The following is a 15,281-nucleotide window of genomic DNA, read 5'->3' on the forward strand; positions in this document are numbered from 1 at the left end:
ACGGCTATCCGTCCTCCAGCTTGCTTACATACTCGTTCTTACAAAATTAGTCCACGCATGATGGTGTCGAACTTCCTGTTCCGCAAAACGACCAACAATGGTGGAGTTTCCAGAACCAGTCTGGAACTTTCTTTTAAGACCGTGCGCGGTAGAACTAACATCCACACCTAGCAAACCGAGGCATGAAATGACCTCTGGAATGTTACGTAACCTCGTCAATGTTGGCTTTCGTCAAGATGAGCTTGACTCCGTCTGTTGTAACGATCAAGAACACGCGTAACATTCTTGGTAAGGATGAGTGCTTAAACATATCGCTTAGAACTTCACGGATAATTCAAGTTGTTGGTTTTACAGGTTCATCATTTGATCGATTCGTCCACAAAGATCCGGCTTCTGTTGTACTCCACACGAGGTAGTTTTCTCTAACTCCGCCGGCCATCTCCGCTCTATTGATACGGAGAAGATTGGTTCGGCCTAGTGAATTGAGCCGAGGCTGCGTTCGAGCGAAACAGGGGGCATCTAAGATAGAATATGGAAGAAAATTTCAGATGCCATCTGTTGTTGATATAAAGACTAATACAAGTTCAAGCCTTAAACAAGCTCTCTATGTTCAGCGTAAAGTACCTCTAAAAAACAGGATTCTAACAACGTCAATCAGTCATCAGTATTAGAGTTAGAGTCAACCACCATGACAATCACTCAACTCAAGCTCCAGGAGCCAATCACGCTCCCATGCGGCCTCACGCTCCCCAATCGGCTGTCCAAAGCCGCCATGGCAGAGAACTGGGCAGACAACGATTATCTCCCCGGAGAAAGATTATTCAACCTGTACGAAACATGGGCTGAGGGCGGATGGGGCGCGATTCTCACAGGCAACGTTCAAGTCGACGTCCGACATCTGGGCAGCCCTCACGACGTGAGCCCCAACGAAAATATCGACAGGGAAAGAATACTTGCCGCGTGGAGGAAATGGGCACAGGCAATCTCCAAGAATGGCACTCCGGCTATCATGCAGATCAACCATCCCGGACGACAAAGCCCAGCCAAAACCGGCACAAGAGGTTTCTTTGAGAAGTCGATTGCTCCCAGCCCAATTCCGCTGCACCTGGGCGACGGCATCATGGCCAAACTTGCTAGCGCGCTTGTCTTCGGAACGCCCAAAGAAATGACAGTGGAAGATATTCAGCGCGTTGTCTCTCAGTTTGCGGAAACCGCCAGGCTGGCTGCGGAAGCAGGCTTCGCCGGCGTCGAGCTCCACGCAGCACACGGCTACCTGCTGTCTCAGTTCCTGAATTCCTCATCGAATCAACGGCAGGACGATTACGGCGGGTCGGCCAAGAAGCGGGCAAAAATTGTTGTTGACACCATTAGGGCCGTGAGAGACGCCGTGCCAAAGGGCTTCTGTGTCGGCATCAAGATAAACAGTGCAGATTATAAGAACAAGGAGCAGCTTGCCGCCTGCATCGAGCAGCTTGAGGACATCGCAGCTGCGGGCGTCGACTTTCTCGAAATTAGCGGAGGATCATACGAAGACCCTCAAGTAAGTGCTTGTACTCTTCAGCTGTTCTGTGCTCCGAGCTCCCGCGCTTGGATCGTATAAAGTCCCCAGTGGCTTGAGCTAACTATGGGCCTCTAGATGATGCAGACATCGAATCCCGCATCCGCAAGCACCATCCCACGCGAGGCATTCTTCCTCGACTTTGCAAAGGCCATCCGTGGTCGATTCAGGCATGTTCCACTCATGGTCACAGGCGGCTTCAGGACGCGCAGAGGCATGGAGAACGCACTTCAAGAGGACGCTTGCGACATTATCGGCGTTGGTCGCCCTGCCGCGCTGAACCCTTCGTTGCCTAAGAACCTCATCTTCAATACAGAGATCAAGGACGAAGATGCAAGGGCGTTCACGCGAAAGGCGCCGGATCTGATGCTTCCAAAGCTGCTCGGTATCAAGGTAGTGGCCGGAGGAGCAGAAACTGTAAGTACTACATGCTGTTTCTTAAGAAGCAATCCGTCCCTATGGTATGCTTTCAGTGTTGGTAATGTCCTTACTAACGCGAGGTGCAGTCCTGGTACGTGAAGCAGATGCAGTCTCTGCCAACAGTGGTATAGAGTCAGATAATCAAGGCAGCGTGCTTTGTCAACGTCGAACAACTTCTTCTAAGATTTACTATATAATATACCCACAACTAATCTTCATTGGAACCTCCAATAAAACAAATAAAAGCAGAACACGAATATAATCCTATATAATGGCGTCATGTAATCTGCAACCTCCTCATGCACTATCGCCTGAATCTAGCTCCCGATGCTACACACCTGCACCACCACCACTCATGCCCCAATTCGAATCGGGGGCTGCCACCGGTCAACAAGACCCAGCACTGGTCCTGAAGATCTGTGCTACCAATGATGTCTCAGTATGTAGAACAATGCCACCATTTTTAGCTTCAATGTTGGAGAACCGTGATGACCACGCCCTGGAGTTTTGTGCATGGTGGCCATTGCGCCATTGGGAGAGTTGGAGGCGTATTGTCGCATTGTTGATTGGGCATGCTTCTACAAGGTTGTTATTATGCTTGTTTACGGAAGAAGCTGAAAAGAGGTCCCAGCGTTTTTTATAAATAACTCCTTTCCGTATCTACACTTAGCAACCTTCCAGTTCACTTCATCGCTCATCGCCTCCCCTTACCATGAAGGCCTCGCTGTTATCAACATGGGCGCTGTGCCTCATCGGCGCGTCCGCAGCACCTGGCATCCAGCAGCGAGATGGAGGATTTCCTGACGGACAGCCCATCAGTCCGGATGGCAAAGGAGGACCCTTTTCAGGTACGCGCGGGCTCCTTCACTTTCCTCAGAAAAGGCAAGAGACAAAAGAAAACCCCTGACAAGATAGCAAGGCGGCACGAACCATGAGCTCGATCTGCAAAATCCCAACAATCTAGGCCAGCAATCGACCGACAACGGCGTAGTGCCAAACCTCAAATGGAGCTTCTCCGATTCAAGAACGCGCATTCTGAAGGGCGGCTGGGTACGGGAGCAGGTCATCACTGACTTGCCTGCCAGTCACGACATTGCCGGTGCTCAAATGCATCTTGAAAAGGGGGCGATTAGAGAGATGCACTGGCATCGAGTGGTGAGCTCATGTTCCCTCACACTTCTTGTCTACTTCATGGCCAGTCTAATATGTTAAATAGGCTGAATGGGGAATCGTCTACGCCGGCCGCATCGTCATGTCGGCCGTCGATGAGAACGGCAACTACGAAGTCGCCGAGCTCGGATACGGCGACGTGTGGTATTTCCCCAAAGGGGTTGCACATACAGTCCAGGGACTTGATGATGAAAATGAGTTCCTCCTGATCTTTGACGATGGCGACTTTGACAAGATTGGGTAGGCAAAGAGTCGCTTCTCTGTGAGTGTTCAGAGAGATAGTCCACTTGAAGCTGACCGATCAAGTACCACTTTCAACGTCGACGACTGGATCGCTCACACTCCCCGCTCCGTCCTTGCAAAGAATTTTGGCGTCGACGAATCTGTCTTCGATTCCCTTCCTGCATCCGACCCGTACATTATCAACGGCACCGTCAGCACGCAAAATATCACAGGCTACGTCCCGGTGCCTACAGAGACCAGCTCCTTTGTTTACCGCACGCTGCAGCATCCGCCGGAGAAGATTGGCGGAACTGGGGGCCAGGTACACAAGATTGACTCGACCAATTTCCCGGTGAGCAAGACGATTGCGGCAACGTTTGTGACGCTGAAGCCGGGTGCTCTGAGGGAGCTTCACTGGCATCCGAACGTGAGTCTCTTCTGACAACACCATACCCTTTGTGCAATAGAGAGGCATTTAATAACTATATACAGGCGGAAGAATGGGTCTACTTCCACAAGGGCACCGCCCAAGCCAGTGTATTTCTCGGCAGCGCCGCCTCCCGGACCTTCAACTTCCGTGCCGGCGACACGGCCGTCTTTCCGGACAACTCAGGCCACTACATCGAGAATACATCTGAGACAGAGGATCTCGTCTGGGTGGAGATTTATAAGTCGGACCGCGTTGTTGACATTCCCTTGACGCAATGGCTCGCATTGACGCCGCCAGACATTGTTGCGCAAACGCTCAAGGTGCCGCTGGAGTTTGTGGAGAAGCTGAAGAAGGAGAAGCAGGTGCTGATTGAGTAAAGCCACATGTGCATAGCCAGATCATCCATATTAGCATTCAGGCTATGGGTACACGTTCTTCCAATCTCTATGCGTCACCAAAGAGCCAACTGGTCTCATTGATACCTCGAGACAGGTATAACACTTCGCAATGTTACAACCCTTCAGCAAGATAGTCGCTTCAAGATCCTGAACAGCAGCCTAAATGTCCTCTGCTGCCGTTAGCTGGGATGACGTTACTCGCACCTTGTCGTCCAAGAAGCGAACGCAAGAGAATGATACCACAAAAACGCCAGATCTCGACTCGGTAACCACTCTTTCCGTCTCTTCCTCCTCTCAATCGTATGGCGAGGAATAAACTTGGTCACGTCTTGCCGTGCTCCTTCTTATGACGCCCGGTATTAGTGCAGCCGTGGATGATAATGAAACTGGCTTTAACGGATCCTTGTTCATTGTTGAGTTTGGCAGTTGCAGTAGGGGTCGTGAGAAGATATAGCTCTAGTTAAATGAGGCATCGTTGTTCGCGGAAATGTGTCGTGGTTCAGCATTTTGGCGGCTCACTTTGCTTGCTAATTTTTCTGCCGTCACCGTCAACATTGGGGGAATTTATCTTTTCATCGCTATGTACATGCATTCCCATCATCGCTATATTCTTCTATTCCATAAGGTCCATATTATTAAACTGCAACACTCCTACTCATGCGCGGAAATCACTGTTTTCTAGGCCTTCAGCAGGACAATCGCCTCGGAATTCTGAACAGTGAACGAAAGGTTTCCGCTGCCGTCAGCCTGGATAATCGTGTTCGACTCCTTCCCGTTCACGCGCTTCGCCAGACCATTGGAGTCAGCGTCATACGAGAATCCGTTGAAGGTAACGCCCGTCTTGTCCGTAGCACCAGCGGCAGTAAGACGCTGCGACGTCCACGAAGAGTTGGGGTCGACCTTGACGGTGTAAGTCTGGGATCCGCGAGTGCCTGAGCCAGCGTTATACTGTCTCAGGTTCAGAACTGCAACGCGTTCCAGGTTTCCGCCAATGTAGGCGCCGTATCCAGAGTCCTTGTCAGCGTCCTTGTTCAGAGCAAGCGTCTTGACCTCAATCGTGCTGGAGTTGGCCAAGAAGGTGCTGGCTGCCAGCTTTCCGTAATAAGGCGCGTTGGTCGCAAGAGTACCCGAGGGAACCCAGGCGGCGTAGGGAGAGCCCACGGATTGGTGGAAGTGAATCCGCTTAATGACGCCGGTAGAGGCAGCATAAAGAGAGAATTCCATAGCCCAGAGAGCAGCTCCAAAGACATCGGAGAGACCCGAAGCGCCACCGCCGTACAAGCTGTTATGCTCACCAATGATGTAGTCAGCGGCGATGGGAGACGTCTTGGCGTAGTTGACGTGGTTGTTGATCGAGCCAACGACGGCATTGTGGCTCATGAGCGTGTTCTGCAGAGTGACGCCCGGAACAGTGGCGCCGTTCATGTAGTTGTGCACAGAGACCTGTGTGATCTTCTGCGTGGCATTGCCCTCGTCGGGGAAGATGTCGGCAATGTGCAGCTTGGCACCAGGCGAGCTCAACGACGGGGCAATGTACTTGACATTGCCCGCCAGATCGGGACAGGCCGTGCGGAGGTAGCTCTCGAAGTGCTCTGTCGTGTTCAGCCACTCGGCCGCGTACTGGGAAGCACTGTATGTGCTGGGCCGACGGCTATTGATGAAGAGATCGGGCTCGTTTCCAACCTCCCAGAATTCGAGTTGGCCTTCAAGCGCCTTGCAGGCGAGAGGCACCGTCTTCACAAGAGTGTTCCATCCGGAGGAGTTGTAAGCGCCGAGGTTGAACTGGTGAGAGTAGCGAGTACCAGCGGGGAACGCGCCGTAGGACTCGAAGAATGTCGTGCCAATGCACTGCCAGGCACCGGGGTCAGCGTTGGGGCATGCGCTGGCTGTGGAAGTGGCCAAGGTCGGATCGTAGATGGCACGATCACTGTTTGACAAGTGTTAGAATTGTGCGCTTTCTGATGCAATCGCCATGACAACTCACCCAGAGTTGCCACCGATTCGAGTAACGATCCCGCTGCCCTGGAGGTCGGCCAAGTTCTGCATCAGGTTGTGCGAAAAGGCGTTCGGGTTGCTCTTGGTTCCTACGCATGCCTGTCAGTTCACGCCGAGACCTTCGGAATAGCATGCAAAAAGCGAGACTTATACTTACCAGCAAACGTAGGAAAACCAATGAGCTCAAATGACAAGCTCACATACGAGTCAAACAGAGCCGCGGCCGCCATCGACTGCGACAGCAGCAGAGACGCTGGAACCAGGTACTTCGCCATTGCAGCTGTTCTCTTCTTTTCACCTATTACCGGAATCAACGAGAATCAAACGAAGAAGAACTTATTCCAAATCACAATGCCTACACCTGGAGATCCAATATCACGAAAAGGCTTCGTCTGGCCCTTATGTATGCTCCCTTTACCAACAAGCATCGGCTCTTCCATGTCGTCATCCGATGCTACGCGATCCAGGCACCCTCACCTCCTGACAAGTCCCTGATCAAATGCAGCCCCCATATCCATGACAAGCAAACGTTTCCCGGGCCCTCATGATCAATTAATCCATCTATAGGAACAATTCTTCCCCCGTCGACCGCCGTCACAAAAATAGCATTTTGCCCGATTCAGAAGGTAAACAGGGGGATCAAGCTGGCCAAGTTCCTGCAGGGATTATCGGTCCTACCCTTGTTCTTTTCTTAGCCTTCCCCCACAATCTGGAAAGGCTGTAATGCCCGTAGTGCTGATGCCGCTTGTTGTCTTGGATAGAATTTCCCGATGATTGGCATCAGCAGAGAGGCACAAGCCAATTTCTCTTGCTACCTATTTTATACGAAGGATCATGCGGGTCAACTTACTGATCTCTGCTGCTGCTGCTGCTGCTGCTGCTGCTGCTACTAAGATTTACTGTATCTGTAGCCTGACCCGTAGTTGTTCCCGGGTCGGAATAGGAGCAAAGGAGTCTGTCTTACTCCGAACAACTCGAAGATTCCTAAGGCTACTAGTAAGACGAGGCGACGATGGATCGACAGCCGGTTATTCGGCTCCGCTACACAGCCTTTCCCCCTTATTCTCGTCGTCTTATACAAGTGCAAGTTGAATCATCATCACCACTTTCTCTATTCCCCCGCATAGCATGCGGACACCTCAGAGAAGCTGAAGATGCTTCACTAAACCAGGTGATATAGTGTTGCATTGTTGCATTCCGGGCCGATTTTTTGCTGTCGCGCTATGTGTTCAATGAATCCAATGATATCACGTCTGTTGCAGCTTCAAGCGTCGATGGAGATCTCGTCAAGAACGGCTCTAGGCCGTGGGACCAATTGCCGCTCTTCTACGTATTCACCCCTAGATAAGTGCGGATATAGAACCATCACATCGTTCGATTGCAAATCCAACTGGGGATTTTGCATCCCGAACTGCTGGTAACAGGCCGCAACTCCACCACAATATCACAATGTCTGAAGTACCCAAACAAGGAGGTGTTTTGTTTTTCGGACCCGTTGAAATGTTCCTTGTCGCAGTCCCCGCCGGGGCTGAAAGCCCAAGAGATCATGAGTAAAGTCAGCGCCTACCGTACTTGCGTAAATCCACTCTAAAAGACGAGCCAGCGTAGCCCATCAAGTATCACACCAAACGCCGTTGACCATATCGTTCAGGTCGTACCATCTAGACCAAATCCTCTTTCCCATGAACATCATAACCACCAAGATGGAGTCATCAGAGCCAATGCGCCAAATCAATCCCACCTCCTGCCTCCAGCAACGGAAACAAGTTCAACGCCGAGTTTGGATCATTATCATTATTTCCCACGATCCCGTCCCAGTAGGCATTCGTATCAGGCGTATGCAGCATCGGCTCTGACAGTCCCAAAAACACGGAATCCATTTCAGCCAGCCGTGGAGATGGCCCGCCGGATGACAAGCCCTGGTGCTGCAGAAGCGTCGGTCGATCCAGGGAGCCGCGGTACCTGGCCATGGTCGTATCTGGCGTGCTGATTCGCAAGTCGACGTCTCTCAGGGCCGCCGGAGACTTATTCAGGGGTGACCTTGCATCGGGAGCTCCCAGGCCAAAGAGCTGGCTGGAGCTTTCGGTGCGTCGCATTCGCTCCTGGAGATCCTGTCGCTCAAGATGCTCCAAGGCTGTCGTGAGTAGCGACTGAGCGATCAAAGAGTATTGTTTGGCATGGGCGTCGTTTTGGGCGAAATGTTCCATGGTCTGTATAGACAGTTGTGTATACTTTTCCAGGATACGGCCGAACCCGCCCAGGAGACCAACACCGAGAACAAGCGAAGCAGCAAAAAGCCATGATCTACTGCTCATTAGTTCTTATATTCTGTCTCTTTGTCGTTCATCAGACAAAAGAGGCGGGCAGAGAAGATCAGGTCACAAGAGGTTGCAATACTTACACAAGCAGGGGGGCCTTCCCTTTCAGTACTCCTCGTTCAACCAAGTCCAAGACCGGATCGACCATCAAACTCGCAGCATCGATACACGCATCCGCCAACTTCGATCTTCCCGAAGCCAGCGCCGGTCTATTCGGCGGAGCAGAGCCCCCTCCTAGCCGCTGACACACCTCGTACATCAGAAAGGGCCGTGAAACAAGCATCACAGCATAGTAATACGACGACAGGACCTGGCAAGCCCCCGTGACCTGGGCTTCGTTGCGGAGGGCAGGCTGTGAGATAACGTCTTTGAGCTGGCTGAGCCATCTTGCGGACCAGTCGCGCAGCTTGAGGGATATACCTTCGGTCAGCTGCATGGAGACCTTTTTCCGCGAGTATATTTCCATAATGATGCATTCCAGTATGAGCAAGATCTGAACAGAGGCATTGAGCAGGTTGAGTACCTCATTTCCATCACTACCTATCGCGCGGTAAGGAACGGTGCAGTCGAGGTCTGAAGTGGAGGGAGGCCGTCCCATGGAGCTGCTTAGGAAAAGATCGAGCACCCGCAAGCTCTTCCATAGTCGATCCCTTTGCTGGTGTATCTCGTGTCCAAATCGGGCATTCACCTCGGTCCGATGAAGGCCAATTGAGTAGGCGGCCCTCGCGGCAATGCCGAAGAAGAGAAAGGCTCCGTTAATCTGACATGAACACAGCATGTAGATGGTAACCAAGATGAAGGCCTGTACTGTCTCCACGCCGAGACTGTCACTCAGATCCGTGTATGCCAAGTCTCGGGCATATTCGAAATACTGCTGAGACAATACATCATCACCCACCTGTAATCCAATAGCCAGAACGAGGAAGTGAATAATCGTCGTCACATTGTCCGGCTTATGGGCCAGATTTGCCCAGAGCATCAAATCGTCCAGCAGCCTCTCACTGTCAAACAAGTCTACCAAGCCCGCCGTTGTCGCCAAGTACGCCGACACCGCAGCCGCAACATGGACAGGCCGGACCTCGGGCATGTCTGCGCTCCTCAGAGACCTCTTCGACTGCCGCGCCGGCGCATTCTCCAGGACTGAAAACCGGCTGGTGTGCGGCGCGAAGGCATTCTGGCCGACCCTATTGGTGACGAGCCTCCGCACTGACTGGAAGAAGGATAAAGGCGCACAGTCGCCGATGAAGGTGAGTTTGCCGTGGGCGTCGCACAGCAGGCGAGCCTCTCGAGGCACCTCAGTCTCGTCCTCGGCCACGGAAGGATGGCGAGGCTGGTTTACGACTGATCCGCGCCCTTCACTTTCCAACCTCGGAGACAAGGCCGAAGCTGAGGCTGCAGCTGAAGCAGACGCGGACGAAACGGCCACTGAGGAAGACAGGCCCCTCGAGCCCGGCGTCTGCATCGGCGACGGCGACCTCACCGAGCGATCTCGCGAGTCCCGGCCCGAGAGAGGCGGCGATCTCGGCAGCTTGTCGTGCGACTGCGACTGCGATTGCGATTGCACCTGTCTCTGCGAGTGTCTCCGCCTCCTCTGCGGCGAATAGTGGCACATCTGCGCCCTCTGTCTCGCAGTGCAGAACCCGCACGGCAGCCTTCCGTCGCACTTGACCTTGCGCGCCTTGCACCCGTCACACGCATTGGTGATGCGGCTGCGAATATATCGAACGGGCGGCAGAGGGTCCGGGTCTGCAGAGCCATGGTGGCCAACGTCCATCAGAAGGAAAAGCTCAAATGGTCGATGGCACCGTAGGTTTTGTCTGGCAGTTGGTTTCTGCGGTCAATGCGACGCTGCGGATGTGCGGCCAACGAATGAACAAATTCTGGGTATCTTGTTGGCTGTAAAAGCGTGTAAAAGGAGCGGCAGGGCGGAAGTGCGGATGTCAGATGTAGGGGACGCGAGTAGTTGAACTCGTACGGGGAGCGGCTAGACGTGGGACAAGGCGGAAGCACTGTGCCGAGGCTCGAAGTCATGCCGCGTCATACAGTGTGAGCAAGACACGTGCGTACGAGTCGAAATACTTGCCCAGGTGAGAGATGATGGGTGAGACGGAAGGAAGAAAAGCTGAATGCTGGCTGTTATATCTCTTCCGCGGAGACCTGTCGAATCATAAAGATATCCATGGCGGTCAGAGTGATACAACATAACGCATTGGTTAGGTAATAGTTTCGTGTCTCTTCAAAGCCATCCATTGTCAGTGCACCTCACCACGCTTCGAAGACAGATGGTAGATGTAAGGATCTCATCACAAGTAGCAAGGATTCACTCCAAGCGCAATGCAACATTGACAGCATCCGCCTCAGTGCCAGAAGGGAAAAGCATGAAGGGGGATCAGATTCAGCCACATCTGTCCTACACGAATATGTATTTCATACAGCAAGTCATACACATATTAACCACGCCAATATGCCAATTCCGTGACCCCAATGTTCTCCTAGACGCCTGTGCTCGTAAGCAGCATCTCATGGCCAAAGTGCCGAGAAGAAAGCAAAAACACTCCTCGATGCGTAACCACCTCTATATGTAGGGAAATAACCCTTGAAGCAAGCCGGAGGACGCTATAGTACAAAACACAAAAACGATATAAGCAAGACCAAAGAAATACGAATGCAGCTGGTCACGAGCCAAGCCTTCACCTAATCGGCAAGCCTCCTCGACTATCCAGTCTCCGGTGTGCAGAGACACCCACAGCTGCACCAGCCGTTCCAACGCTAATCATGACGCGGCGAGGCCCTTCTGGACCAACACCGTCGCGTTGCGTCGCACCGTGATTGTCATGTCGCAGGGGCCCGCCCATGTTCATCCGCCTCGCCTGCCCAGCAGTGAGGTCGTCTGACTTGAGCTCTGGGGGCGAGCACAGCAGCGGCGGGCTCTTTCGACGCTCCAGGCTCCCTCTGCGAAGGCGGGAAATGCCGTTGGTGGCGCTGGCCAGGACGGGCATGTTCGATCGGGACGCTGGCCTCTCGACAGCGGGAGGGGCGATCGAAGATACCCGCCCGGCAACAGGGACCGAGCTCTTGCCCACGAGACTCATTCTCCGCGGCTTCTTGGACGCAATGGCGCTGCGGAGCTTGTTCATGTCGATCGTGCTGGACTCGGAGTCGGATCCAGAGGCGTTTGGGGGGTTGTTCTCGTCCATGACCGCCTGCAGCTGATGGTACGGAGGACTGGGCCGCGGAACTTTGCTATAGGACAGCGGCGACATGTTCTCCGTCTTGGACCCTTGTAGTGATCGCAACGGCGGCGTTCTGGCCACGTCGGGGGAACTGGAAGAGCGCAAGTGCATACTCAAAGCAGGGGGCGACGAAGACACCGGCAGCCCACTACTTCCCGATGACAATCGCGAACCCCTGGACAAGAAGCCGGCTTGGAACCTACCGGGCTTAGCGATGGAAAGGCTCGGCGCGTCTGACATCTCGAGGGAGTCGTCGTTGCTCGCAACATCGCTTTTAGCCACGCTGTTAAATTGCGGCGGAGAGGGAATCTTGCTCTTAGCCACCGGCGACGGCTGCTCGGCCCGTGGGGAGCTGAACAGCTGCTGCGGCGTCTTCTCAAAATCCGCCAGCGTCCCATCCTCCGTCTCGTCGTCCCTCCATCTGACTCCTCTGCCCTTGGTCGCCCGTTTGACGGGCGTAAAGCTGACTCCCTTCTTCGGCATGCCGAGTGCCTTACGCCGTCTCGGTGATGACTTCATGGGACTCGCATACACATGCTCGTTCTGTACGGCTACAATAGCCGGGGGCACAAGAGGTCTGTAAGCTGATAGAGATTTCCTCTTTCTAAGTGTTCGTCTTGGCGTCGGTGCGGGCATGTCGGCAACAGCTGGCAGGGAGCCATCGGGCTTGACCACTTGGGACGCGGCTGTGAGGCCGGCCTGGAGCAAGCGAGAAATGATCTCTTTTGCGTGTGCAATTGCACTATCTTCGTCCATCGACATGACAGTACTGAGGGAGGAAATCATTTCAAACTGGGCTGTGAGAAGCATCTGCATCATGGCAGCATCCCCTGCCTTCTCTTGTTCCAAAACTTCTCGATAGGCTTCCCGGTTGAAATTGGACTTGAGCAATTCGGCCTCGCGTGTCAGGCTTGCAATCTCGCCCGTGTCGTTACCTTCGGCGAGCTCCAGCTGTCGGACACCATGAGCCAAGGTCATGTCCAGGGGGCGCTCCCAGGCCGACTTCTCCAGCTTATGGTGAGCGTGAAGCCTGCTGTTCTCCAGCTCTAGCAGAATTCCCTGGGCAGTTTGTCGAATGGCCGCAAGACTCTGCGGCATTTCCGTTTCGTCCGCCACTTGGTTGGCGACGGTGTCAAAGGCCGCAATCCACGCGGAAAGAAGGCTGATGCGCCGCTCGAAATGCTTCAGTTTCCTCAAGGTAGTGATGCGCTCCTGACGCTCTCCATCAGCGTTATCGTATGCGGCCCGAAGTCTCTGTGCGGCTGCTCGTGCGATGGCGTCTCGTTTTTCGTACTGCTTTCGGAACTTGGCGAAGCTGACCTTTTCCGACTCTCTCTGCTGTGCTCTCAATTCGTTAATGAGGGCCATTTGTTCGTCGATTTTGATCAAAAAGTCCTTGACGTGGCGGTTGACATTGAAAACGTTGCGAGTGACCTTTGTCTGAATGTTCTTGGCTCTGTTGGCATATCGCAGCGTGTTCTGTGTTTCGTCGTAATGGGCGCTCGACGGCGAGACGCAGACAATCATGACGGTCTTGCAGTTGCCGCCGAGCGAAAACTTGAGCAGACGCGTGAGCTTGCTGTTGCGGTATGGGACGTGCGCCTTTCCACGCCGGTCGCAGAGAGCGTTGATGCACCCTCCGAGGGCAAGAAGCGACTTGTTGATGTTGGCACCCTCCGTGAGACGCTCGCCTCGATTCTTTGTGACGGAGGCTCGTTCCGAGCCCGCAAGGTCGATGATGCTGAGGGTCGCCATCGTGTGAGGCTCGTTGACGTCGGCGTTTCTGTCCTTTTGCGAGATATTGATCTGCAGCACGGCGTGAGATCGTGAAGAGGTCGCGTTTGCCTCGGTTGGCGATACGGTCCGGTACTCGTTGCCCTGCACAATCATGTCCATGACCTCCTGGACGTCTCGTGGGCGATGGCTGGTCAAACCGGGTACGGCGACCGCCTGGTTGCTGTCCTCGCGAAGGGCCAGGCCGGCCTTGCTGCCACCGGGCACCAGCAGGTCTCGGATTGTCTCGTTGTAGATCTCCAGGTAGCTCAGCGTCAGCTCCGTGTGCTTCTCTTGGCTGCGCTCCTCTATCTTCTCGAACAGCTCCTGCATGGTCAGGAAGATGATGCCGGGCTGCTGCGCCGTGCCGGTAATCGTATGCGTCTTGCCGCAGCCCGTGGCGCCGTAGGCAAAGACTGTCGCATTGTATCCGTCCAGAACGCTGTCGAGCAGGCCGCGAGTGGTGCCCTCGTAAATCTCGGCCTGCGTTGTGTTGTCATCGAAGACTCGATCAAAGGCAAACACTTGATCTTTCACCTTTTTCGAGGCAGGGACGACGGTTCGCGAGAACTTCTGGACGGGGCTGTCCTCTGGGGGGTCAAAAATCCTGCAGCACAGGCCAAAAGAGTCAGTTGATGCTACTGAAGCTGCCCATCACTGGCATGGACTGAAGTCGGAGTGTATGCATACAGGCAGCGATCATCAATCACTTTGATGACGTTTCGAATGCCTCGCTGGTGAAGCTTGGGTGTTGGTATTGAAGCAAAGGAGCCGTCGCCGAGGAAAATTGTGCCATCGTCGTTTCGCTGCCTGCAAGGCCGGGTCAGCATCCAAGTTCATTCGATTCACGACCAGGGGAGCGGAGCCGCATCGTACAGTTGAGCCGCTTCTCGGATGGTGAACGGCCGTACTCGGACTGAGACATTGTCAGCAAACCCTGGCTTGGCCTTTCTTCCATTTCAATATCTTCCGGCATGAAAGTTCATCCACATACCCGCCACTGTGATGGACGACTGTCCCGGGTCGGCCATGGTTCACCGCTTCCGTCGCTTGGCCTCCTCGATCTGCCAATCCAGCGCTGCTGCTATTCGTTTTGTATCGTGCGAATGCCTCGATAAGGTTCGAATTTCCGATCTCGAAAAGTTGTCAGTGCGCACGATCGGGCGCCTGGTCCAATCTCGGCTCTTGAGCGATCCAGATAATCGATGACCGGGGGAAGAGGGAGGGGGGTTGAGTAGAGCTGATATTATCGAGTTCCCGGCTAAGAAAAGGAAGAAAAAAAACAACGGAAAAGAAGGAAGATAATTAGGCAGAACCAGGCGCTCCGAGATCAAATCAATAGTCGCGGCGGCTCAGCAGACCGTAGAAAATGTCGAATAGTCAAACACAATGGCAAATGCAAATTGGAGAGAGCGAATGAGCCCAGTTGATATCCCGTTCACTCGAGTCGAAGCTGTCCAAAAGTGACGTGCCAATCAATCGGGTTTATTTGTTGACCCTTGTCAGGAGGAAAATGCCCATTGTCCTGACAACGCCTAGCGCTGCGGGGAGCTCCACTGGCTGCACACAGCACACCACGCACTTTCTTGTGAGCAGTGTAAGCTACCCTGTAGTTTTACTGGGATCCCCGAGTCAAGCCAACAAAAATCCAGTGCTCACGAGAAAGGCGGTCTGGTAATTTGATACCAGAAGTAGAGCCAAAAGGAACGTGTATCATTTTCTGTATCATTTTGAGTTTCAATCGGTGGAAACGAAGGTGAGGGT

At 53.5% G+C, this 15,281-nt stretch overlaps 5 protein-coding genes across 5 annotated transcripts; 2 read left to right on the top strand and 3 right to left on the bottom strand.

Annotated features, from left to right (window-relative positions):
• Positions 1-688: 688 nt before the first annotated feature.
• BBK36DRAFT_1116541 (FMN-linked oxidoreductase) lies at positions 689-2,109 on the top strand (the record flags this gene model as incomplete). Its single annotated transcript, XM_024890242.1, has 3 exons — positions 689-1,540; positions 1,637-1,975; positions 2,065-2,109. 3 exons carry the CDS (start codon positions 689-691, stop codon positions 2,107-2,109), a joined length of 1,236 nt encoding a protein of 411 aa, XP_024751075.1.
• Positions 2,110-2,690: 581 nt separating this feature from the next.
• Positions 2,691-4,177, top strand: BBK36DRAFT_1116747 (oxalate decarboxylase; the record flags this gene model as incomplete). Its single annotated transcript, XM_024890265.1, has 5 exons — positions 2,691-2,826; positions 2,898-3,133; positions 3,195-3,388; positions 3,455-3,797; positions 3,863-4,177. The coding sequence occupies 5 exons, from the start codon at positions 2,691-2,693 to the stop codon at positions 4,175-4,177; spliced, it is 1,224 nt and encodes a 407-aa protein (XP_024751076.1).
• A 699-nt stretch (positions 4,178-4,876) lies between these two features.
• On the bottom strand, positions 4,877-6,468 carry BBK36DRAFT_1197794 (glycoside hydrolase family 79 protein; the record flags this gene model as incomplete). The annotated part of the gene is made up of 3 exons (XM_024897005.1): positions 4,877-6,125; positions 6,183-6,282; positions 6,351-6,468. 3 exons carry the CDS (start codon positions 6,466-6,468, stop codon positions 4,877-4,879), a joined length of 1,467 nt encoding a protein of 488 aa, XP_024751077.1.
• Positions 6,469-7,905: 1,437 nt separating this feature from the next.
• Positions 7,906-10,285, bottom strand: BBK36DRAFT_1115660 (fungal-specific transcription factor domain-containing protein; the record flags this gene model as incomplete). The annotated part of the gene is made up of 5 exons (XM_024890150.1): positions 7,906-8,155; positions 8,234-8,497; positions 8,595-8,663; positions 8,769-9,878; positions 9,981-10,285. The coding sequence occupies 5 exons, from the start codon at positions 10,283-10,285 to the stop codon at positions 7,906-7,908; spliced, it is 1,998 nt and encodes a 665-aa protein (XP_024751078.1).
• Positions 10,286-11,106: 821 nt separating this feature from the next.
• On the bottom strand, positions 11,107-15,009 carry BBK36DRAFT_1135139 (kinesin-like protein). The gene is made up of 4 exons (XM_024892539.1): positions 14,512-15,009; positions 14,394-14,433; positions 14,208-14,327; positions 11,107-14,124 (listed from the first exon to the last, which is right to left on the bottom strand). The coding sequence occupies exons 1-4, from the start codon at positions 14,546-14,548 to the stop codon at positions 11,202-11,204; spliced, it is 3,120 nt and encodes a 1,039-aa protein (XP_024751079.1). The 5' UTR covers positions 14,549-15,009; the 3' UTR covers positions 11,107-11,201.
• Between the last annotated feature and the right edge of the window lie 272 nt (positions 15,010-15,281).

The sequence above is a fragment of the Trichoderma citrinoviride genome (genome assembly GCF_003025115.1).
Source record: "Trichoderma citrinoviride strain TUCIM 6016 unplaced genomic scaffold BBK36scaffold_5, whole genome shotgun sequence".
Taxonomy (NCBI): domain Eukaryota; kingdom Fungi; phylum Ascomycota; class Sordariomycetes; order Hypocreales; family Hypocreaceae; genus Trichoderma; species Trichoderma citrinoviride.

What these genes read in the sequence shown, in the direction of transcription:
- BBK36DRAFT_1135139 (XM_024892539.1), bottom strand. Translation starts at nt 14,548, where the DNA reads ATGGCCGACCCGGGACAGTCGTCCATCACAGTGGCGG. An exon ending in GTCGTCCATCACAGTGGCGG is followed by an intron (nt 14,434 to 14,511) that starts GTATGTGGATGA and finishes ACAATGTCTCAG; the next exon opens with TCCGAGTACGGCCGTTCACC. An exon ending in GTGATTGATGATCGCTGCCT is followed by an intron (nt 14,125 to 14,207) that starts GTATGCATACAC and finishes CCTGTGCTGCAG; the next exon opens with GATTTTTGACCCCCCAGAGG.